Source organism: Drosophila hydei, unplaced genomic scaffold (genome assembly GCF_003285905.1).
Source record: "Drosophila hydei strain 15085-1641.00,03,60 unplaced genomic scaffold, DhydRS2 tig00008121-arrow-pilon, whole genome shotgun sequence".
NCBI classification, from domain to species: domain Eukaryota; kingdom Metazoa; phylum Arthropoda; class Insecta; order Diptera; family Drosophilidae; genus Drosophila; species Drosophila hydei.
This window is the reverse complement of record NW_022045832.1, coordinates 2,205,669-2,231,498: the sequence shown is the minus strand read 5'-3', so window position 1 is coordinate 2,231,498 and position 25,830 is coordinate 2,205,669. Positions and strand designations below refer to the sequence as shown.

The 25,830-nt window shown below is 44.1% G+C and overlaps 1 protein-coding gene across 1 annotated transcript in view; it reads left to right on the top strand.

Moving 5' to 3' along the window:
• The window catches only part of LOC111599581 (dynein beta chain, ciliary), a 30,742-nt gene extending 5,791 nt beyond the window's left edge, over positions 1-24,951 (top strand). Inside the window, exons 10-30 of the mRNA XM_030224968.1 lie at positions 1,055-1,494; positions 1,627-1,847; positions 3,588-3,764; positions 3,827-4,201; positions 4,280-4,453; positions 4,517-4,789; positions 6,413-7,867; positions 10,665-10,931; positions 11,113-12,158; positions 12,219-12,756; positions 12,870-13,375; positions 13,440-14,192; positions 14,279-14,867; positions 15,053-15,301; positions 16,342-16,818; positions 16,881-17,245; positions 21,264-21,402; positions 21,473-21,639; positions 21,710-24,481; positions 24,541-24,735; positions 24,786-24,951. Of these exons, the coding sequence (XP_030080828.1) occupies positions 1,055-1,494; positions 1,627-1,847; positions 3,588-3,764; positions 3,827-4,201; positions 4,280-4,453; positions 4,517-4,789; positions 6,413-7,867; positions 10,665-10,931; positions 11,113-12,158; positions 12,219-12,756; positions 12,870-13,375; positions 13,440-14,192; positions 14,279-14,867; positions 15,053-15,301; positions 16,342-16,818; positions 16,881-17,245; positions 21,264-21,402; positions 21,473-21,639; positions 21,710-24,481; positions 24,541-24,735; positions 24,786-24,885 (11,278 nt within the window). The 3' untranslated portion in view covers positions 24,886-24,951. The remainder of the gene's footprint in view (positions 1-1,054; positions 1,495-1,626; positions 1,848-3,587; positions 3,765-3,826; positions 4,202-4,279; positions 4,454-4,516; positions 4,790-6,412; positions 7,868-10,664; positions 10,932-11,112; positions 12,159-12,218; positions 12,757-12,869; positions 13,376-13,439; positions 14,193-14,278; positions 14,868-15,052; positions 15,302-16,341; positions 16,819-16,880; positions 17,246-21,263; positions 21,403-21,472; positions 21,640-21,709; positions 24,482-24,540; positions 24,736-24,785) is intronic.
• The last annotated feature ends 879 nt before the right edge of the window (positions 24,952-25,830 follow it).

Below are 25,830 nucleotides of genomic sequence, written 5' to 3'. Positions count from 1 at the left end.
AAGTTGTTTAGGCGAAATTCTTTCACAGCACCCATACTATGTATTATGTTTACTATGTATATGAATTATTTCTATTTTTACTCAAAATATTGTATCCAAGTTAACACAGTATTTAATTTAGAGATTATTGGTTTAGTAGACTTGTAAGCATCCTAATGGAAGCCTCAATCATATATATAAAATATATAAATTGATTACTCAAGCAATGAAAATCTTTTCCGCTTTATACTATTAATTTTGGCTCAGCTTTAGCTGTATTTAATTAAAAATAAATCAGCAAATAAAAAAAAGAGTAAAATAAATTGTAAAATCTTCGCATAGCTGATATCTAATGCTGTGTGAAGAGCTTCTCTTGCTTGCTATGTAAACTGTTCTTTAGTTAAGCTAGACATACATCACAACTCTCACACACCCTTGACAACAGATTGGTTACATGCCAACATCAGCTAATACTCATCATTATAAAACTATCGCTTTCATCAGACTTTTCAGGCAGCACCTGTTTTAAAAAGCAACGTGATAAATAAAGCAACTCACTTAACTATTGTCACGCCCAGTCATGCAATCATATAAGCCGGCCAGCCAGCCAGCCAGCCTGCCAACCACCCACCGAGCGAGCAACAAATATATTCATTACATACTGGCATGCTGCCAGCGCCTTTCATGTCTCATCAAAACTAATCAAGTAAATGAACACGAATTTATAACTCACCCGCACAGCCAACCGCAAGACTGGCAGACACCTTCACCAGCACCGACCGCAGCAAACACATATATATATATATATATATATATATATATATATATATATATATATATATATAAATAACAACGATTACACCAACAATAAGAGCAACTACATTTTTGCTGCTGGCAGCGCATTCATGCGTCAATTGCATGTTTCACTTAACGGCACTTCGTGATTGCAAGCAGAGTCCTCAGCGGCAGCGGTAGCAGCAGCAGCAGCGTCCTCAGAAAACGCAAACGAAATAAGCACAAAACAAACTCAGCACTAAATTTAATTTTCGCAATACTCATACGCCGTGTAATTCAGTTTAGAGTATTTGCACAAGGAAATGACAGGAACTGCAACAACGACAACAACTAGTGCAGCTAAGGCAACTACAACAGCGCCCCCGACTTCAAGTATCGCCTTGCCAAGCATGGCTAGGTTGGTGCTACAACAAATCACAGCGCCACAAGCGACAGCGAGAATAATACCAACAACAACAACAGCAAGCGAAACAACCTCAGCCGCAGCAATAGCAATCGGAACAACAGCAACAAACGATGCACCGCTTTTCGAAGTGAAATTGGAGCTGACGGAAACGGAAATACGTTTTTCGCCTGCCTTTGATGCAAGTGTGGAAAATAATTTTCAACAAATTGTCGAGCAGCTGTTGCTGGATATAAAACAGACATGCGACTCCATGCCAAGAATTGTGTCTGACAATTCGCTGTCTGACGACGACGATGACGCTGCTAGGACCGAGGGTAAGTTCATGCAGCAAGTTTGCTATGCACCAGCCGTCGCATTGCAGTGGGTGGCGCCTTTCGCGCCACGCCACGCCATGCTAGGCGTGTTGCATTCTTTGCATTTGCTTATGCCACCAACTACATTCGCAGCTGCAGTCGATGACTTGGAAATGCTTTGCGCCAGCATACGCGATGCCTTGAGTCAAACGGTGCAGACGGCGTTGAATTATGCTGCCAAATTCCACGCCTATGCGTTCCTTTGGACACAGCAGAGCGGCGACGTACTGGCATCCTGCATGCAGACGGCGCGCGAACAAACGACCCACATCAGCGGCAGCGGCTATGCCATCATGGAGACTTTCAAAAAGGAGGTAAGACGGACAGAAAAAAAAAGACTACGAAAAAACCTAAATGTGAAAGCCCAAAGCACGAGGCAGCAGCTTGCCAAGCCGGCCACACTGATGTGCCCACGCACACAGACAGCCTAACAGTTGAGCCGCCGACCAGCTAGAGGGCTGGCAGACAGATGGAAGCACAAGTGACCGAGTGGCTCGCCGGGTCACTCAATTGGCAACCACACAATTTACGTTGTGTAACCCCTGAGACCAATAACGCTTGATAAATGTTGACCATTTAGGGTCAAATGTGTGGCCGAATCGGCCATCGAGCCATCTAGCTGGCCTTGCCCAAATCTGGATAGAGCCTAACATGCTTAACCACATGGCGCCTGTGACTTATGCCGAATAGCAGAACGATTCAGTTCTGTGAATACTGTGCGAGCAGGCAAATCGCTTGCGTATGCGTAATATTTTCTTTAAACAATTATCAAACGCCCCAGAAAGTATGCAATAAATAACATAAAGACGCCGTAGCACACACACACGCAGCCAACAGCTAACAAAAAAGGCAGAGCAGAACAACAAATCATGGCCGAAATGCACATGTACATACAGCGTGAGGCTGTAAATTGAGTGCCACAATAAAATGCCAGAAATTTACCAAAATATATATGATTTCCCTTTCACAACGAATCTCGATTATGCTTTGTTTTCATATATACCAAAAAACTAACTATTCATTTTTGCTTAAAGGAATAAATATTCAGTCTCCTTGGCACGAATATGTTCGATGCATTTCCTATTTTTATGAAGTCCAAAAACCAAATCAAAAAACATTTTTAATATAGAAAAAAAATAAAATACTAATAATAAAATATTGAAAACAATAAATAAATAAATATTCTTATATATATAATGAATATATATATATTGAAAAATAAACAATTTAAAAATTTGAGAAATAAAAAATTTGCCATAACTGCATAACAAAAAAATTAATATAAATAAACAAATTATTTATGAAACTTGTGTTTCTAAAATTACGAAAAATTCGTATTGAATTTTCTACCAAAAAATTGAATTTTTTAATATATAATTAAATAATATCTTATTTTTATTTAAAAAAAAAAGAATAGAGCAAAGGCATTACAATTTCTTTTCGCATAAGAAAACTATTTAATATTTAATACATAATTAAATAATATCTTATTTTTATTTAAAAAAAAAAAAGAAGAGAGCAAAGGCATTACAATTTCTTTTCGCATAAGAAAAATATTTAATAATATTTATTTATTTATTTATATTTATTGACATTTAATAATTTTAATTATAAATTCTCAAAATGTCGCAGAAATATATTTTTAAAACATATTAAATACTTATAAAAGACAATATACTCCATTAGAGCTTTAGTAGATACAGTCGATAGTTTGGCTAGAGTCTAAATTTGCATACAAATGCAGTTAAGAGACGTTTGGCCGTATGCATAAGGTAGACATGGGAAGCGTATTACCCTAACAAGCTAAGGGCAGCTGAAATCACTGACCGGCATTTTATTTATGAGCGGCAATTGCGAGTCGCTTCAGGCGCAGCTGGTGCGCTTAATAAACGCTACGCCTGGACGTAGTCTGAATATACGAGTAAATGGCACACGAATTGGGCTTTCGGCCACGCACACACATATGCGCTAAATTAGCTTGAATAAATTTCGGTTTAGTCCAGGCAAATGAAGTTGTCAACGCCCCGAACATCTTTGCTGAATCTCATCTGCAGATCGAGCGCTACAACGAGCTGCACGATACGATTGACCAATGCGAGGATGGGCACTGCCTGAACGGCTGGCTGGCTCTGGATCTGAAGCCGCTCAAACACGGCTTGCTCAATCTGGCCTGCAAGTGGTCGCATCTGCACAAGCAGTGGCTACTGCGCTATGTGCAGAAAACGCTTCAGGTGAGCTCAGCGAAATAATGCCCCAAAAAATACGCTATCAAAAAGTTAATTTGTTTGAACAGGAGCTAAACGGTTTCATTGCGCTCAGCCATGAGACCCTGCAGCTGCACATTGGTCGGCAAGACTTTAAGGCGCTGTTGCGCGTGCTGTCTGTCATGGCAGAGATACGACAGCGGGAGCCGTATGCGGACAATGTCTTTAAGCCGCTTAAGGACATCGTTGCGCTTTTAAGGACCTACAATGTGGAGTTCGAGGCGCAGCTGGTGCGCAACATTGAACAGCTGCCGCTGCTGTGGCAGCAACTGAAGCAACAAGCTCAGGCCAAGCACGAGGCTCTCCAGGACACGCGCTACTATCAACAGCAACGCGTAACGGCGCTCATTGGGCTGCATACGTGCCACGTGCAGCATTATGCGAAACAGTTCCAGCGCATGCCGGTAAGCGTAACTCTCCAGTCAGCATCAACTTTGGTTTCCCCAGCATTAGCGCTGCCTCACACTCCCCACTTCCTCCAGTTCTTTTGTGTGCCATGTCCACAAATTTACGATGCCTGCGACCAGGTGTACGTGCGTCTTCATCGATTTGGCAGACAACAGCGGCGCTACGCGCGCTGGGCCCGGCTGCTGGATATAGCCGAACCCGACACAAACACATTAGAGCACTGCAGGGCGGAGCTTAGACGTGTAAAGGTAAGCAGGATGTCAACCGTGTTTGGCCGCTTTTATGTGTGACAAATTCTGTGCCGCCCGCAGCAATTGTGGGACTTTGTGCGCGTCATCGAATCCTGCATTGTTGACTGGCATGCAACACCTTGGCTGCACATCGATACGGACGACATGGAGCATGAGTGCAAGAAGTTCACGCGCGATTTGCGCACACTTGATAAGTGCATCAGAGACTGGGCCCCCTATGTTTATATTGTGGGCGTTTTGCGTGAACTGGTTGCCTCGCTGCGAGCCGTGACCGAGCTCCAAAATCCAGCAATTACCGAACGCCATTGGCTAGAGTTGATGCAACTGTCCCAGGTAAGCCGAGCGAGAAATCAGCGCTGCTAATGCTTAAAGTCAATAAGAGCAGCGCCACCAACAGCCGTCCGTTTCCATACCCGCATCCGCCATCCTGCCCATCCTGTCAAAGCTTCTCATTGCAATGCCAACTGATTGATCCACAAAGCAACATTTTACATTGCGCCCGGCCAATTGTATCCGGCTAAAATTTCCTGTGTGTGTATTTGGCAATCACATTACCTGCAGGAGATGTTTGGACGCCGCTTACAGTTGGCGTAATGCACCAAGCCGCCACACGCATATGGATGCAGTCAGTCTATGAGAGATTGTCAAATGGCTGCTGAGCTTTAATTTGTGTAAAATAAATCAATGTTTCGCATGAAGAAAGGAACTTTGACATGGATATGCTTAACACTTTTATAATTCTACTAATTGAATAAATTTATATTTTTTTTTAAAATCGACCTTTTTTCTTATATAACTTAAAATACACATTTAAAAAACTTATTGAACTATTTCACGACTTTTATTTTTTTTTTACCTTGAACAAATTATATTCACTGCAAAATTATCAAAATATTTGTAGAATCCATTTTTGTTTCGACAATTTATTTTGTGAACTAAATACACTAAATAAATATTTTTGAAATTGACTATTTTTGCGAAAAAAAAAATTTTAATTCAATTAAATTACGTTTGAATATCAATGAAAAATTATTTTCGAGCAGCAGCTGCGGCACATTAAATACCTGAAAAAATGAAATGATTAGAAATAAATATAAATATATGATTACAAATTTTATTATTTTTCCATTTTTGCAATAAATAATTGATTTTGGCTAAATTTATAATTAACAGGCGAAACATTTAAAATGCATTTATTTTCCTAAGCATTCAGTTCTTCCTACATTAAGCGAGACATATTTTATAATTCACATTAAATTTATTACTATAAATTTATATTAGCTCAAATTTAACGAACTTGATGTCTATTACAGCTAACTGGACTATATGAAATGGATGAATTAGTAAGTGAGCCTCTGTAAATTCCAAGAATATTTAATTAATATTGTCAAAATAGTGAAATAAACGCATGGAATAGAGTTGCGTTATGTCATTGCAATAAGCTCAAGTAACTTGTTGCACTTACAAATCCTGGATAATATGTGCTTATTAATGCAATATGCGTAGCTCTATGCATGCATTAACAACGCTTCTTGACTACTGAGCGCCTTAAGGTTTCAGTGAGCTGAGTGAATCTCAAGCTGCTCAGTTAGGAGTTTGTCTGCATATGAAGCAAATTTATTTATTCTAAAGCAGGTTATTGAATTCGTTAGACTGAATTTGATTAAGAACTGGAATGTCTAAGACGTGAGCTGTTCAGGGCATCAACTAGTCGAGCTCCACAAAAGCAGAAATTATTCGGAGCAGCAGCAGCTCCAATTATTCTGAAAGTCAATATCATACATCTTTGGGGCCAGCAGTACAATTACTCAACAATATTGATGAGACTAATATAGAAGCAAGAGTCAGTATGTTAATTGACAGACAGCCTAATTGTATCCATGGCAGCTGAAACAGTGACAGAGACAGATACAGAGAAACATGTGAAAATGATAATTGTCAATGCAATCCCTACAGCTTTCATACAAGTGCAATGCATCAACAACTTTGGCACAGCTGCTAAGCCTTCAGCTGCAACAGCATGAGGAGGACATTAAGAACACTGTGGATCGTGCTATCAAAGAGATGACTGTCACCAAGGTATTGGACGATATTAAAGCCACATGGACGCATTTGGAATTTGAATTGGAAACGCATCAGTCACGACCAACTGTCCAACTGCTCAAGGTTTCAGAGGAGCTAATTGAAACGCTCGACGACAATCAAATGCAATTGCAAAATATTTCGACTTCGAAGCATATTCAATATTTGCTTGACAAACTGAGCCACTGGCAGCGCGTGCTGAGCGGCATTGATAACCTCATTGTGAACTGGTTTGAGGTGCAGCGCAAATGGATCTATCTCGAGTGTATTTTCATAGGATCCACGGATATTCGCTCCCAGCTGCCCTTGGATGCGGCAAACTTTGAGCGCATCGATGAGGACTTCACCAATCTGTTGGCACGAGTTACAAGCGTGCGCGTTGTAATGGAGGTGGTGCTGCAGCATGAGGATGTACTGCTACAGCTGCTGGAGCTGCAGAAGCGTCTGTCTGCTTGCGAGAAGGCACTGAATGACTATTTAGAGACAAAGCGCTTGGCCTTTCCTCGCTTTTACTTCATATCATCCGCCGATCTGCTGGACATTCTGTCCAATGGCAATAATCCACAGGTCATTGATAGGCATCTCATCAAGCTGTTCGACTCCATACTGCGTCTGCAGTACGAAACGAATACCACCCATGCCGTGGGCATGCACTCCAAGGAGAACGACGAATATGTCGCCTTTGTGATCCACGAGCAGCGGGAGCAATCGGCTTACATTGACTGCTGTGGCCGAGTTGAGCTGTGGCTGAACGCTGTCATCCAACAGATGCGCAGCACCCTTCACGAGCTCTTTCGGCGTGCGCTGGCCGCGTTTTGTGAGAAGTCGCGTGACCAGTGGCTCTACGATTGGCCAGCACAGGTGGCGCTCTGCTGCAGCCAGATCAACTGGACGGCGGACGTGAATCGCTCATTTGCCAGCATGGAGGAGGGCTATGAGGGCGCCATGAAGGAGCTGCACAAGCGGCAGATAGCACAGCTGAATGCCTTAATCAATTTGCTGTTGGGCGAGCTCTCTGCTGGCGATCGACAGAAAATAATGACCATCTGCACCATTGACGTCCACTCGCGCGATGTCATTGGCAAGATCATTGCCGCCAGAGTAGACAACTCGCTGGCTTTTCAGTGGCAGAGCCAACTGCGCCATCGCTGGGATGACGAGCAGTCGGGCAGCTCTTCAGCAACCACAATCAGCACCAGCGGCGCCGACGAGGACTGTTTTGCCAATATTTGCGATGCCGAATTCCGATATGCCTATGAGTACCTGGGAAACACATCGAGACTGGTAATTACACCACTAACGGATCGATGCTATATCACACTGACACAGGTGAGACAACAGCAGCTCTATAAATAACAAATAATTGTCGCTTTTCATTAAATTTATTTGCAATAATTGGGATTCAATTCTAAAAGTTGATTTTCCACATGCCTGAAACATGATCGAAGGTGTTATAAAAACAATTTATATTTGCAATTATAATTCAGTGTTCGTTCGACCGTAAAAATTACAAGCCATACATATTAAATACTCCAAATGCGCGTTGAAGCTGATACCAAACAACAAGTTGATGTTGCCCCAATTACTTTTTGTGCTTTATGAAAATTATGTTTATGGAATGGCAGCTTGGAGGAGTCTTCCTTAGAAAGCGGCAATTAATTCCAGAATTTGTATTATTGGATATGCAGTCCTTTGAGCGCAGCTGCAATTGCAAAAGATTTATATATTGTATTGGGATTGCGATCAGTCTTGATCCACCTATCCTATCTCGTGCATGGGCAGCTCTATAAATTTGATAAGCTATCAATATACATATGTTGCATATAGTAGCATACAGCAGAATAATCATTGTCGCTTATGTTTTATAAGCTCATTACCTTAAAGCTACACAAAATTGTTGCTAGCTGAACAAAGTGCATTTCCACTAGTATATTTTAAGGCAATGCAATTTAAGTCATGCGCTTCATTTTGAAACTCAATTCGTAGTCAAAACTCTAGGAAATATGTAAATATTTGTCTGCAAATTGTTTGCAATTTGAAATTTAAGAATGAAAATTTAAGAAATTTTTAAGGCTGCCCAAAGTTTCAAATTATTAATTACGTTTATGAATTATGTAATACAAGCTTACTTGTAGTTTTTTTAAGCTTTTTGCTACTTTTGTTGTAATTGGTAATTGAGAAGTCAGGCGATTGTGAGGATTCCTAGAATAACTTTGATTTTCTCAGAAAAACAGCTTTGAGTAAATATTGGCATGAAGTTAAATTATTTGCTGCAATAATTTTATATTTATATGGTGTATATATATATATTATACATATAATATTAGTGCAATGGGAGCTATAACCACAAGAGTTGATTACAAAAAGTTCAGCTTGTAGATTCGATTAATTAATGTGAAATATTAGACAATTTGTGTTAAAAATATTATAACAATTAATAAAATCAAAAAGCAGCTACTACGAAAATTTAACTCAATTAAGTATTAATATAAATCAAGTGTGTGAGCAACTGGAAATGCAATAGACATTGTTAACACATTTCAATTATAACTATAAAAGCAAATAAGATTGAAAACAAATGAATTTTTATTTCACAAATGTTTTTTCTAAAAAAATCGGTTAATATGAATATTGTGTTCATAGGAATCAAATGCTCTAAATATTACCCAAATTGGAGCGATTAAAAAGTTTCCATAATGGGCAGCAGTCCAAGCATTAAATAAGTGAGAGTGCCCAACTAGCAGATACCCTGAACACTTTGGAAAAAGGGAGGAGGCATCCAAAATTCCAAAAGTTAAAAAATTTCAAATATGCATTTCAGAAAGCATAGTAAATTACATGCCTTCATCTTTCTAGCTAGGTTTAAAAACAACTTTAAATTATCGATTTTGTTCAATAATACAAATAAATGCTATGATTTATCTAAAGAAAGCTAAGCTCTTGCTGCGTGGAATACATATTTCAAATGCCAAATCTCACTTCAGATCGTCGTCCGGATCAGGAATATGTAGGCTTTATACTTTGGCCTGTTACATATATATTTACAAATTCATTATACTCTGAATTCCCATTTGTAATGGACTTTAAAAAACTGTTTAGCATTATAGAAATTATTTTTATAGTTATATAAACAAAGTAATCTGAAGCTCTGATTAATACTCAAATAAAATTAGGGAGAAATTTAAGAGAATAAAATTTTCCTAATGGATGCAAGGTTCAAATCGGCTTACTAACAAGAGTAACAAAATGAATAGTAAACAATAATTCATAGAAAACATTAAAAATATAAAAACCTAATGCATTTTAAAAGCTTTTAAGCTAAATGCTTTTAATTACAAATTTCATAATATTAAGTTACGTAGAAAAAATAGTTAATATTTGTGTTCATTTTGGCTAAAGACCTAAAGGCCAGAATAGAAGAAGTCGTTGGCAAAAATAGCTGACTGTGAGTCATTTGTCTGCGATGCTAAAAGCGTTGCGTATTAAATCCCAGAAATTAATTAGCTTTCGCAGGAGCCACTATATATCTATACACAAGGAAAAAAGCAAATGTATTCATAGCTCGACGAATACAAGAATAAATTTGTAAGTAACTAAAATAGAATCAAATTAATTCGTCTCCCACTAAGGCGGGGTCAATTAAACTTGATTTGTGACTGTCATTTCAGAAAGTCAAGTTTAGTTAAATTATATATTTATTTAAAAGTAGTTCTATATGTATTTTTATTGGCAAAGCAAATGTTAGTTTATAGCAAAAATATTATGAAAGCAATCAAATCAGTTCGTTGACTCACAAAAAGGTTTCCAGACATTCAGCTAGGAGTTGTCTATGGAAAGGCCTTTATGGACTCCCAACTCAACTTAAGTTTCTTTAAGAAAAGTACTCACTGTGTTGAGTGGAATGCAAATGCCAGGAGTACATTCATAGTTAAAAGTATATAATGTTAAAGGAAAGTAAGTAAAATGCCAATTAGTGAATGTGGCTGGCCCAGGGAAGTTGCGGCTTTAATTTGTTGCCATTTGGTGTTGATTTTTTGCCAATTTGGCCAGTATTTAAATAAAACAACTCGTTAGTGGAAAATAAATGCCGTTTGCAATTTACATACCTTTGCATACACATACACAGTCGCTGCATCTGGTGATGGGTGGAGCGCCAGCTGGACCGGCGGGCACGGGCAAAACGGAAACAACGAAGGACCTGGGCCGTGCGCTGGGCGTAATGGTTTATGTCTTCAACTGTTCGGAGCAAATGGACTACAAATCTTGCGGCAACATTTACAAAGGTCTGGCCCAGACCGGCGCATGGGGCTGCTTTGACGAGTTCAATCGCATCTGCGTGGAGGTGCTCTCCGTGGTTGCCGTTCAAGTGAAGACGATACAGGAGGCGATAAGGGTGCGACCGCAATGTCTGGGATACGTGAAGCGTCCGCAAATTGATTTTACCTTCCACTTCTTTGCAATGCTGCACATTGATTACATTTCGCCTGGTGCTTGGATGCGGACAACGTTGCCTGTTCCCTCTATCCATGCTGCTACTGGGTGCTACTGCTGGCCGATGCTGCTGCTGTTTACAGATGCATAAAACCCAATTTATCTTTATGGGCGAGCGCATCTCGCTGGAGCCGTCGGTTGGCATTTTTATCACCATGAATCCGGGCTACGCTGGTCGCACCGAGCTGCCGGAAAACCTGAAAACATTGTTTCGTCCATGCGCCATGATTGTGCCGGACTTTGCTTTGATTTGTGAGATTATGTTAATGGCCGAGGGCTTCCAGGATGCACGTCTGCTGGCACGCAAATTTATCACACTGTACACGCTGTGCAAGGAGCTGCTGTCCAAGCAGGATCACTACGACTGGGGACTGCGTGCCATCAAATCGGTTCTGGTGGTGGCCGGCACATTAAAGCGCGACGACCACAGCCGGCCAGAGGATCAGGTGTTAATGCGCGCCCTGCGTGATTTCAACATACCCAAGATAGTTACCGAGGACGTGTCCATATTTATGGGCCTGATAGGCGACCTCTTTCCCGCGCTCGATGTGCCTCGCAAGCGTGTCTTCGAATTCGAGAAAACTATTCGACGTGCGGTTAATGAAATTAAGCTGCAGCCCGAAGAGGGCTTCCTCATGAAGGTGGTGCAGCTGCAGGAGCTTCTGGATGTACGCCACTCGGTGTTCATTGTGGGCGACGCAGGCACCGGCAAAACAAAGATTTGGCAAACTTTGCGCGAAACCTATCGCATACAGAAACTGAAGCCAGTTTGCCATGTGCTCAATCCCAAGGCTCTGTCCAACGATGAGCTATTCGGCATTGTCAATCCCACTACGCGTGAGTGGAAAGATGGTCTATTCTCGTCCATAATGCGAGAGCAGGCCAATATGCCGCCAGGCAATCCCAAGTGGATAGTGCTCGATGGCGACATTGATCCCATGTGGATTGAAAGTCTCAATACGCTGATGGACGACAATAAGATCCTGACGCTGGCTAGCAATGAGCGCATATCGTTAAGACGTGAAATGCGCCTGCTCTTCGAGGTGGGCCACCTCAAGGCAGCCACACCTGCAACAGTCTCCAGAGCAGGCATCTTGTATATCAATCCACAGGATTTGGGCTGGTCCCCGTAAGTCTTTGGTCAACTATTCAATGCCTTTGACAAGAGTTTCTTTGTCTCCAAATTTAGCTTTGTCTCGTCCTGGCTGGAAACGAGAGTGAACATGATCGAGAGAGGCATACTGACTACGCTCTTCGAAAAGTATTTCCCCAGCCTGATGCAGAGGCAACGCGACTTTCGACGCATTACGCCCATTACGAACATGGCCATGATACAGATGACGTGCCACCTGCTCGAGTGTTTGCTGGACAGCGACCGAGCTGAGGATGATACTGCGTGTGGTGGCAGTAAGCATCTCGGCATCAATTCACACAGCCTACACCATGGTGAGCTCTCGCATGAGTCCACCGAGCTGGCGTTAGAAACCATCTTTGTGTATGCAACGCTTTGGAGCTTCGGCTCGGCGTTGCATCAGGATACAATTATCGACTGGCATCGCGAGCTACACAAGTGGTGGACGGGCGAGTTCAAGGATGTAAAGCTGCCCAGTCAAGGCACCATATTTGACTATCAGCTTAATGTGCAAACACTGAAGTTCCAGCGCTGGTCAGAGCTGGCCGCTCAGGAGCAGCTCGAGTGTCAAATCGATGCAGAGCAGCCGCTGCAGGTGCGTGCTTGACCTAGTTGGGAATGAACTAATCATGCGAACAAAGCTTTTGGCTACACACTCACATACATGCATGCACACACGCACATACTTACACACTCTGACACACACAGAACGTGCTCATTTCAACTGCAGAGACCACACGTCTGGGCTACTTCCTCAAGCTGCTTATCGACCGCAATCTGGCTTGCATGCTGGTGGGCAGCTCCGGCTGCGGCAAGGGTGCCATCTTCCGTGAGCTCTTCAGCAAATATGCCAGCACACAGGAGCTGCTTGAAATTGCCGTGACAGCTGTCAGCGACAGTCAGCAGCAGACGGTAGCAGTTGCAGGCAATTCTGTTGGCGTTGGCAACGTCAGCGTGCGTCGGAAGCTGTCCTCCTCGACACCATTGCTGACCACAGTGCAGGCAACACACTTTAATTTCTACACCTCGTCCGAGATGTTCCAGAAGATGCTGGATCGGCCGTTGGAGAAGAAGTCGGGTCGCTGCTATGCACCGAGCGGGCCCAAGCGGCGACTCATCTACTTCGTGAACGACTTGAACATGCCCGAGGTAGATGCCTATGGCACAGTGCAGCCGCACACCATAATGCGTCAGTTCATGGACTACAGACAGTGGTGAGTGTTGGCTAAGCCCGATGCATTATGCAACAGATGAGACAGTTGTTTGACGCACGTTTAGGTACGATCGCCAGCGACTCCAGCTGAAGGACATACGCCATTGTCAGTTCGTGGCTTGCATGAATCCAACTGCCGGCTCCTTCACCATCGACCCACGTCTGCAGCGCCACTTTTGTGTATTCTCAGTGGCCCAGCCCAGCGAGGAGACGCTGCACCACATATATAGCAGCATCTTGAATAACCACCTGGAGCAGCCAGCCCAGGGCTTCAACAAGGAGATCCGTTCTATTGGCAATCTTCTGGTGCAGGTGGGCATCTCGCTGCATCGCCGCGTCGAGTATGCCTTCCTGCCCACGGCCATTAAGTTTCACTATATCTTCAATCTGCGCGACCTGACCAACATCTATCAGGGCGTGATGCACAGTGTGGGTGCGCCGGTCTCAGCGGGTGGTGCGGCCAGCAGCTACAGCGGCACAGTCTGTAGCAAGCCCGCCGAACTGATGCGGCTCTACGTGCATGAGGCATTTCGAGTCTACCACGATCGACTGGTCGATCAGTATGACATCAAATCCTTCAAGTCCTCCATACGGGACATATTCAAAAAGGACTTTGAAGACTTCGACGAGGACTTTGTGTTCGCGGAGCCGCTGATCTACAGCCACTTTGCCCAGTCGCTGGTAGACCAGAAGTACATGCCACTCAAGAGCTGGGACTCCCTCTACCAACTGCTGCTAGAGGCCCAAGCCAGCTATAATGACATTGTGGGCTATATGAATTTGGTGCTGTTCGAGGATGCCATGATACACATATGTCGGTAAGTTGGGGATGTCCTTTTAAAGTTTATCACCTGGCTTGTTAAATCTCAGCTAATGCTCTGTCCTTATCTTCTTCTTTGCCCAGCATCAATCGCATCTTGGAGAGCCCACGTGGCAACGCTTTGCTGATTGGCGTCGGCGGCTCTGGAAAGCAGACTCTGGCACGGCTGGCCGCATTCATCTCCTCGCTGAGTGTATCACAAATTCAAATCAAACGCGGCTTTGGACTGCTCGATATGAGGGACGAGATCGCCGCTTTGTACATGAAAGTGGGGCTGAAGAATGTGGCGTCAGTTTTCCTCATATCCGATGCTCAGCTGCCCGATGAGTCAATACTGATGCTGATCAATGACTTGCTCGCATCCGGCGAGATACCTGAGCTCTTTAATGATGATCAACTGGATACCATTGTCAATGGCATACGGAATGAGGTGAAGCAAAGCGGCACCATGGACACCAAAGAGAATTGCTGGCGTTATTTTGTGGAAAAGGTGCGACGCCTGCTCAAGATTGTGCTCTGTTTCTCCCCAGTGGGGCAAACACTGCGCATACGTGCCAGAAAGTTCCCGGCCATAATTAGCCGCACTGCCATTAACTGGTTTCACGAGTGGCCCAAAAGCGCACTGGAATCGGTATCCCAAAAGTTTCTCACCGAAATCAGTGACATACTAGAGGTGTGTACGATGCGCTGACTTTATTATTGCACGTGGCTGTCCTGCACAGTTTACAATTTACAGCTTGCAACTTTCAACTGTCAAAATGACAACAAAAGGTGCCACAACACTTACACACAACGCTTACACGCGCACACCCAGCGCTTGATAGACCGAAAGACAAACTGACCCCCATTCATTTGCAGTTGGCGCTCATACCGCCCATCGGCTACTTTATGGCCTACGTACACGGGACCGTGAATCAGATATCGAAAATTTATCTGCAGAATGAAAAGCGCTACAACTACACCACGCCGAAAACATTTCTTGAATATATTTTCCTCTACCGCAAACTGCTGGTGGACAAAAACGGGGAGTTCGCCCAGCGCATCGCCCGGCTGCAGAGCGGCATGGCCAAGCTGGCCGAATGCGCGCGTCAAGTGGACACCCTAAAGGTAAGCGATTAAAAACTTAACAAATTTAATACGATTTCAAGCCACTAACAATTAAATCATAATGTTGAATCAAGATCGACCGGTGACAACCCAGTATAATTACTTCTAATTAGAACTGTTGCAGTCTAGCGTAAGCCAAGCTATATCATGTCCAAATACTACATTCACTTGGCCTTTATTATTTTATTACTTTAACACAACTGCAGTAGGAAATTTACCACATTTAAGGAGAAACTTTCATAAATAAAATTGAATTAAGAAAAAATTGTTAAGTTATTAAATTTAATACTTTTTAAAAGCATTTCCGAATAATAATTAAACAAACTCGTTGACAAAGCCGTTCGACCCGGTTTTTTGTCAAGGCATTACCCGTGTCGTGGACATGGACACACACATGCATACCTACGTCCGTGCAGTTGAGATTTTTTTCATTGTCGCTGCGATATTCGAGCCGTCGCGTTGTGCCTGTCATTCAATTAGTGCGCTTAATTGAATTGTTGTTACAGCAAATCTGCTGTGCATTGCCCGCGGTAAAGTGGTGCCTAGGTGGAGCCGTGGCGCTAGCCGAGACCAATGTGTGACGACAAGTGTCGATGGCGCTGCTCATTGCAGGAGCCGTTTCCGGTTACGCAGCGTATACGCAATGCTGCCACTGGCGCCGCGTCAATCGTATTTATTTCGTAGCATAGGCGCACAATAGCCACACAAAAACTTTTCATCCAGACGAACAAAAAACGAACGCATAATGTTATTTAAACTAATTGAATTAAACGAAATTCGATTGTATTGATGAACAGACGTCAGTTTCAGTTACCAATTGCGCGTCCCACCGCCAGTCGGTACGGCAAAAAACTTACCTATATAGGAGTGCACATGTGTTTATAGAAGTGCCTCCCACAATTTGTGCGATAAAGTTGCACCGTGTCAATATTGGGGCAGCGTGCCAGAGCTTTAATTAATTTCGATGGCCACCGAAGTTAAAAGTTCTCTCGCAGTTTCTCTGAGTTTTTCGTTTGAGTTAGAAAGAACTTTTCTTTCAGCATCAACTGGCCATACAAGAAGTCCAACTGGCAGCCAAAAATGCGGCTGCCGACAAGCTGATCGTCATTGTCAGTGCCGAGAACGAAAAAGTGAAACGAGAACGCTTCATAGCCTCGGAGGAGGAAAAACGTGTGCGCATTATCGAGGAGGATGTCTCCATCAAGACCAAGCTCTGCGAGCAGGATCTGCGACAGGCTGAGCCAGCTCTAGTCGCCGCACAGGCCGCGCTCAATACCCTGAACAAAAACAATCTGACCGAGCTCAAGTCATTTGGTTCGCCGCCCAAGGGCGTGATCAATGTGTGCGCTGCTGTCATGGTGCTCCTGGCCACGCATGGCAAGATACCGCGCGACCGCAGCTGGAAGGCAGCCAAATTGATGATGGTGCGTGTGGATCAGTTTCTCAACGACTTGCTCAACTACAACAAGGACAATATACATCCGAATATTATTGAAACGCTGCAGGAATACCTCAAGGTAACTGAGTTATGTCCCAGCGGAGGTGGAGCTCAAAGATACCCAACATTTTGTATTTTTAGGATCCCGAATTCAATCCCGACAAAGTTGTGCAAAAGTCCGTGGCAGCTGCTGGCCTGTGCGCATGGGTCATCAATCTGCATCGCTATCATCAGGTCTTCCTCATTGTGGGGCCCAAGCAGCAGGCCCTGCAGGATGCGCAGCAGGAGCTGCTCGAGGCACGCGAACGACTGCAGTATCTCAAGTCCAAAATTAACAATTTGGAGGACAAGCTGGCCGACATCCAGGCCGAGTTCGAGCACGCCGTCGCCGAAAAGCAAAAGTGCCAACGGGAGGCGGACAAGACGTCCTTTACCATCGATCTGGCCCATAGGCTGGTCAATGGTCTGGCCAATGAGAATGTCCGCTGGCGCGAGTCTGTGCAAAGGTGAGCGTAACCTATGGGTGGCAGTCTCTCGTTTATGCGCCATCAATTATTAAATTTAATTTACATTTTGTGTGTGTCCGCAATCGCTTTAATTGCTTTCGCCCGGCCCTCCGGCTCCCGCGAGGGCTCAGTTGAACGAACTGTGCCAGCATTTCGCACACTTGCGGCCCACCACAGCAACAAAAGGCCGTAAATTGTATTTACTTGCGCTCATTTGGCCCACTGCAAGTGCCATTCTCCACTCCCATCACTCGTCGCCGCCCTCTGCTACCAATTGAACAAATTGCGCACTGTCGCAGCCAATGAACTGCCCGTCGTTTATTCTGCCGACAGTAAATAAACTGCGTCAGAGTCGACTTTGCACTTTCAACACTGACCCCCTCGCAATAAGATACAACCCAAAACGCATTGAAAGCGCTGCAGCCATGAAGTAGACCAGACCACGCTATGCAACAAGCACTCTTGCTGACCAAAATCTGTCAATCTGCATAGCAGACAAAGTACCTGGTTCGGCTTTTTAAAAGCATACCTGGCTTAACTTTGCTGCCAGATGCCAGATTTATGGCATAGACGTAGCTTCAAAACGAAATCGGAAATATCATATTTAAGGCCGGCATATTCAATAATATATATTGATAAAAACTGCACATTTTTGTTGTCAAAAATCAATTAAATTAAACAAAATCTCAAAAATAATTTTAAATTATCCTCGAATCATATAAATCTCAATTTTTATAGCTTACAAAAATTAGCTGCAAGTATTCAAGTCAACATTTACCAGAGAAAAGTTTATAATCTATTATAAAATTGCTAATCATTTTTTATTTGTTACGTTTACTTAAAAGCTACACAAGTTCAAATTGCATTAAAGTAACAAAATAAATTTTTAATAACGCTGAAATGAGCCTTATTAGATAAAAACTGATATGACATTGATGAATAAATATGATTTTGACGAAATGCCTATCATGGCGTAAGACCAAGTGTCTTCTAAAAAAAAGTCGGATGCAGTCCAACTGTGTGCAGAATACAATGCAACTCCTGTAGGCTTCCTTCACGCAGTTGAGCAATACGTCCTTTATTCTTCTTGACAATTCCATGATTCATTTCATATTTGAAGTGCAGCTAGCGCACTCGGAAATTGACCATATGAGAGCGAGGAGCGGGGGAGTAATTGTACTGAGCATAGCACTCCCGCTCACACAACTTCTACTACTGCTGTTAACAATAGAAAAACATTCCAAATTTTAAAGTATTTAGTATTTATAATTTGCAAATGCTTGTGGACTTGCTTCACCATTGGCTTCATCATTATGGAAGCCATAAAATGGACACGATGAGTCTGACGAACAGAAGTATTATTTTGATAACATTTTCAACAATTTGCCAAATTGTTGTACTGTCAGTTTAAAAATAATAAAATGTCGAGCCAAACTGAATAACAAGCAATTATCAACTTTTAAAGGGGTCCTTAAATAAAGCATTGTTACTAACTTGTAATTGTACAGCTTTAAAACAAAAATTAGATTTTTCAAATTTTTTGCTGTAACAAAATTTTGTTTAGCATCCACAAACTATTTGAAATTGCATAAGCTACAAAGAAAATTCGACACGTCATGACCATAGCTAGCGTAACTTTGGAGTCTTAATATTCATGACTTATTCCAGGAGACGAACAAATGAAAAGACGAAGAAATAAAGACACGTTAACTCGTTTGTCCTTGCAAGCATTTTGCTAAAGATAGCTTTGAGCAGCAGTAGAAACAATAAATAAACAAATAAATTGATTACAAATTTATTTGAAGTTCGAACAATGAAACTGAATTGTTTAACAAATAAAATAGTTCTTAAAGTCAGTGCAACATGAATATTAATTTTGTGTGAAAATTTATGATTGGGCTAGCATTCAGGAAGGTAAATAGTAATGCACAAAATGTGCTCTCAACACCTTTAGCTGCCCACGGGCACTGACTAGTTTACGAGTTCAATATTTGCAATGAAATTCAATTGAGTGCGCGTGCACGCCAAAGGAGCATCCACAGACAGGCAGCCACTACACACAGCCACTCTCTTTTTGCATCTAAATAACTGCACAATTTCAGACACACAGACAGAGGGAGAAAGATGGGCATTCAATCGGCGGCGCCATTCGACAACGGCAGCATCTGAATCGCCAGAGGGCGCATTCATAAATGCATCTGTACATATGTGTGAGAAATATTAAAATGTTTGCTCGGCTCGTATTTTGGCTCAGCTGTGTGTGTGTGTGTGAATGCTATGAGTGTGCGTACAATGGACTGGCAAAGAAACAGCGGCAGAGTATTCCATGCCCGAATGTCAAAACTGAAAACCTTACTGCTCAGAGAACTTTCAAATATTTATGAAAATATAATTTGCGCTCAACGACAACAACAAGGGAAGAGCCATAGTAAAAACAACAAAATGTTGTGCGGTTCTGACCTACCTGTGTGTATGAGTGTGTGTGCGTATGTGTGTGAGTGTGAGGACTGCTATGACTTGCATATAAATTTCTATTTGACTATGGCATTAAATATTCTTCATTGTAAGTGCATACATATGCAAGTACACACACATACACACAGAGTCACACACAGTTTTACGTGTGTAAACGCTCTAGCCGTTGGCCTTATTGTTGTTGTCGCTGGCACTGCGCAGCTGCTTTTGAAATATATTTTATATTTGAATGAGAATGCTCTTATGCCACTTGACAGGTATTTTATCAAATTTTGAACAGAATATTTCTTTCAAAACAATTATTTTAATTTAACAATACACACGCATACACACACATACACACATACAGACATGTAGCTATGGCCATGTGTTGGTCATGTTAGACATTTGAGTCTTGCAATTGCATAGTCGCCATGTTATTCAATTACCAAGCACCCACATATCAACATTTATATTTGTGCAGGAACTAAAGCATAAATCATTTAAGCCTTAAAGCCATCATCTTCTGCTGAGTGTAACACTTGCCCGTATTAAATGCCAGAGAGCAGCTCAATTATGTCGCCCCATGATGCCGCCCTGCTCCCAGCATTTATGATCCAGCTTAAATATTTCAATAATGGTTGCCATGCAGCAATGTCTAATAAGAATTTTTACATCTACCCGAATCAATTACAAAGACAGCGACATCAACAACATGCAGCATGCAGACTATGCCGATGATGCTGCTAATGCTGCTGATGCTCGTGCTTGTTCCTCTTGTTATTCTTAAGTCGATAAAGTTGCATCCAAGTCGCAGCGAGTGTTTACGGGGGCCAGTAATAAACTTGGCATAATCAACTTAGTAATAATAGCTCCGACAGCTCAAACCTTTGCCAACTTCGACAGAGATTCCATTCGTCAAAGAAAACTAGAGCGAATTTCATATGTTTAACTCAACTTTAAATTGAAATTATATTGAAACAGACAAGCATTGTTTTAGCATTACTTATGGATCTGCCCTCGAAAAAGAGCTCTGCAGCATTATTAGTTTTTGCAATTTCCCGTTTATTCAAATGCAAGGAGCGCTCGCGGAGCAGCCTTCAGTTTCCTGCTGCACTTGTTATTTATACTTGAAGCACACTTTAAAGTCGCTAAGGGACAGATTAATGTTCACCATTTACCAGGTCAGCCAGCCAGCGCCAACGCCAGCTCTCACGTTTTCTGTCTTCGATGCTTTTCTATTTTATTATACACTTGTCGAGGGTATTTTCATTTCGTCACAAAATGTGAGAGGGCATAAGTAGCCATCACTGCCTCCAAGCCAAAGGATTATAACTTTCAACAGAGTTGAACCGAACTTAGTTTCGTCGAGCGCTGTGCCATATAGCTGCATCTATACATATCTATATATATATAAGCATCAGTCTTAGCTACATCCTAAGAGACTCACCTACATCATGTAGCTTCTACTATAAGAATAAAGTTTATCTTCATGCAGGGTATCAAATTGTCGACCTGCCTTGCTCTCATGCCCTTATCTATTCTTAACGTTTCTATTGAAAAGCTTGCAGGCAAAGATTGGCACTCTACCTGGAGATATACTGTTAATTTCCTCGTTCCTGTCGTACGTGGGCTGCTTTACGCGTCGCTACCGCGAGGAGCTGCAGCACAAGCTGTGGCTGCCCAGCTTTTGTAAAATGGACGTGAGTACTGAATGTTGGCAACAAGGGCTCAGTTACTTAAATGCGCTTATTTTGTACGGTCTGTGAGCAGCCGCAGATACCGCACACGCAGGGCGTCGACCCACTGGCGCTGCTGTCGGACGATGCACAAATTGCCACCTGGAATAATGAGGGATTGCCCATGGACGGCATGTCCACGGAGAATGCAACAATACTGCAGCACTCAACGCGCTGGCCGCTGATGATTGATCCCCAGCTGTGAGTATCCTTGGCAATTGGGCTATGAGATAATCAAGATTATTAAGAGTTACCTTTGCTTGCCTCGCAGCCAAGGCATCAAGTGGATAAAGAGCCGCTTTGGCGCCGCTCTGGTGGTGCTGCGTCTGAGTCAGCGTGGCTTTCTGGAGGCATTGGAGAAGTCTATCTCTCGTGGTGACACAGTGCTCATTGAGCAAATTGAAGAGTCCATGGACACTGTGCTCGAGCCGCTGCTCAGTCGCGCGCTGATAAAAAAGGGTCGATATCTGCGCATTGGCGAACGGGAAATGGAGTTCAATTCGAATTTCCGCCTGATATTGCACACCAAGCTGGCCAATCCGCACTACAAGCCGGAAATGCAGGCGCAAACGACGCTTATTAACTTTACGGTGACACCGGACGGCCTCGAGGAGCAGCTGCTGGCGGAAGTGGTCAAAATCGAGCGACCGGATCTGGAGCAAATGAAAACCGAAGTGACGATTCAGCAAAATATGTTTAAAATCTCGCTGAAGGCGCTCGAAGACGAGCTGCTGGCCAGGCTGGCCTCCGCCGGCGAGAATGTGCTCGAGGATCACGCGCTGGTTCTCAATTTGGAGAACACCAAGCGCACAGTGGACGAGATCGAGTCCAAGGTGCGCGAGGCTCATCTGACCACGCTGCAAATCGATGAAACCAGAAACATTTATCGTGCCGCAGCCAAGCGCGCAGCCATTTTGTACTTTGTGCTGACGGATCTCAATCGCATCAATCCCATATACAAGTTCTCCTTGAAGTCCTTCATGAACGTCTTTCGCCAGGCCATAGCCATAGCCCCCGCATCCAAGAGCTATGAGAAGCGCGTGCTCCATTTGGTCGACTCGATAACGCTGCAGACGTATCGCTATACGCTGCGCGGCCTCTTTGAGGCGGACAAGCTGACGTTCACCTCGCATCTGACGCTGCGCATCATGATCGCCGCCGAGCAGGTGGCTAAGGATGAGACCGACTTCCTGCTGCGCTATCCACACGATCCCAACACGCTCTCGCCTTTAGACTTTGTGGGACGCAGCGCTTGGGGCGGCATCAAGTCGCTGGCGCTCGTCGAGCACTTCTATGGCATCGACAAGGACATGGAGAACTACACGAAGCGTTGGCGCAAATTCGTGGCCAGCGATACGCCCGAGCGCGAACAGTTTCCCGGCGAATGGAAGCATCGCACGCCACTGCAGAAGCTGTGCATTGTACGAGCTCTGCGCCCCGATCGCATGACCTACGCCATGGCTCAGTTTGTGGAGCAGTCGATGGGACGCGCCTATGCCGAGGTGCAGACGCCGACGTTTGGGGCCATCTTCAAGGAGCTAAACGCAGCCACACCTGCCTTCTTTATACTCTCACCTGGTGTGGATCCCATACGCGACGTGGAGCGCCATGGACTACAGCAAGGCTTCCATGCGGATGCCGGCACTCTGGTAAATATTTCGCTGGGCCAGGGACAGGAGCTGCTGGCCGAGCAAGCTATCGAGCAGGCTCTGGCGTCCGGGCAGCAATGGGTTATACTACAGAACATTCATCTGGTGGTGAACTGGCTGCCCACACTAGAGAAGCTCATCGAGCGTATTGTGCTGCAGTCAGAATCTCAGGGTGATTCACAGTTCCGTCTCTTTATCAGCGCCGAGCCTGCTCCGGATCCACAATACCATGTCATACCCCAGGGCATTTTGGAATCCTCACTCAAGGTGGTGAATGAGCCGCCAGCGGGCATGGCCGCCAACCTGCACAAGGCGTGGGATAACTTCACGCAAGAGACGCTGGAAACGTGCACCCAGGAGGCCGAGTTCAAGTCCATACTGTTTGCCCTCTGCTACTTCCATGCGGTGGCCGGCGAGCGTCGTAAGTTCGGCCCGCAGGGCTGGAACAAGGTGTATCCCTTCAACATTGGCGACCTGACCATCTCGGCCAGCGTGCTGCACAACTACCTGGAGGGTAGCAGTCGCATACCGTGGGAGGATCTGCGCTACCTTTTTGGCGAAATCATGTACGGCGGCCACATAACCGACGATTGGGACAGACGGCTATGCCAGACATTTCTGGAGGAGCTGCTGCAGCAGGATCTCATTGATGGCGACTTTGAGCTGTGTCCCGGCTTTCCAGCGCCGCCGAATCTCGAATTTGAGGGCTATCACGACTACATCACCGAAATGCTGCCCGATGAGTCGCCAATGCTCTATGGCCTGCATCCGAATGCTGAAATCGGGTTTCTTACCAGCGCCTCGGAGCAGCTGCTGCGCACCATCTTCGAGCTGCAGCCGCGCGAATCGGAGCTAAGTTCGCACTGTGGTGCTCCGCGCGAGGAGCTGGTCAAGATCATGATCGACGACTTTCTCGACAAGCTACAGGACGAGTTCAATCTGCAGGCACTGCTCAATCGAGTAGAGCGCAAGACGCCCTTCGTTGTGGTCGCTCTGCAGGAGTGCGAGCGTATGAATGCGCTCATTCACGAAATCAAGCGATCGCTGCGCGAGCTGATGCTGGGCCTGAAGGGCGAGCTGACCATCACACAGGAAATGGAACGTCTGGACTATGCCATCTTCTACGATCACGTGCCGACGGCCTGGGCTCAGCTGGCCTACCCCAGCATGCTGGGGCTGCAGGGCTGGTTTGGTGATCTGCTGCATCGCATCAAGGAGCTGGCCGGCTGGCTGAATGACTTCAAGCTGCCCTGCGTCATCTGGCTGGGCGGCCTCTTCAATCCGCAAAGCTTTCTCACGGCCATCATGCAGGAGAGCGCTCGGAAGCATGATCTACCCTTGGATCGCATGCTGATCAGCTGCGACGTGACCAAAAAGCAAAAGGATGACGTCACGTAACGAGCTGGCTAGACCACAGTCGGATGGATATATATGGACATTTTTCTGCTTTCAGCTTGCCACCTAGTGAAGGCGCCTTTGTGCACGAGCTCTACTTGGATGGCGCCAGCTGGGACTGCCAGCTAAACTCGATTGTGGCACTGCATCCCAAAGAGCTGCTCTGCGCCATGCCAGTCATCTACATCAAGTCCATTGTGCAGGAGAAACAGGAGCTGCAGCGCGTCTACGAGTGTCCGCTGTACAAGACCAGGTAGAGTAGCCACGTTCATTGCGCCCACAGCTCAAGGCAATCTCTTGCAGGTCGCGTGGCAACACCTACGTCTGGACGCTCAACCTGAAAACACGCGACCGTCCAGCCAAATGGATACTAGCAGGTGTCGCGCTTTTGTTGCAGCCCTAAAGCATTAGTGAACAACATATTGTTAGCCACGTTAGCAACGTCAGCGACAGCGACAGCTTTTGTGTCGATTTCTTGTGAACTCATTCATTAAGTATATATATATATATATGTTATTCATTAGTATTATAAATTCTTATTATTGGCACATTCATCCCGCAGCTAAGTCTGCGTAATGCCTGTCAAGCAATAACTACTCTTGACGCACCGAAGATTAGATGCCCTTGTAGACTTAACTTGCTCTATTTGCAGTTCATGTTGCTAAAGAAGGCATAGAATATGCTAATCTATTCGCAGCCACTCCAGAGTGTTCCCAACTAGTTTGATCCGCATCACTTCACATGACGACAACATATTTTTATATATAGACCTCTTGGCATAGCAACAGACAGGTAGAGCAGCCTACGAAACTGTTAAATAGTAGACATTGCTTTCGAGGCAAGCTCAAAACATATTTCAAGTGCAAGAACTTTATTTTTAGTTGCTAGAAAAGTTATCAATATAAATAAAGCTGAAGACCAGACAACGCGAAACGTAAACAAGCTTCGCACAGCCAATTAAAAATTTATTCCGTTTGTTTTCCAAATTTCTTTAGTTATTTTTTAAGTCTACAAATTTCTCACATTGTTGAACGCAAACAATAAACAGCACGCGCTGGCTGCGCCTGAATACGCTAATCAGCGAACTTACATGCCAAACTTTTAAGAGTCAACAATTATTACACATACGCCTAGTGGCGCGCAGCTGCTGCCCACGTGCACGGCCCATACATAATTACCTTATATATATATATATATATATGTATATGTATGTGTGTGCAATCGGCAGACTTAATTCATAAGCGCTGCGACCCCCACTTGTCGATCACGTGTAGCCCGCCCAGACGAGCATTTCACTTCATTTATGAACGTAAACTGATAATTCAGCTGATGAGCCTAAGTTGACATG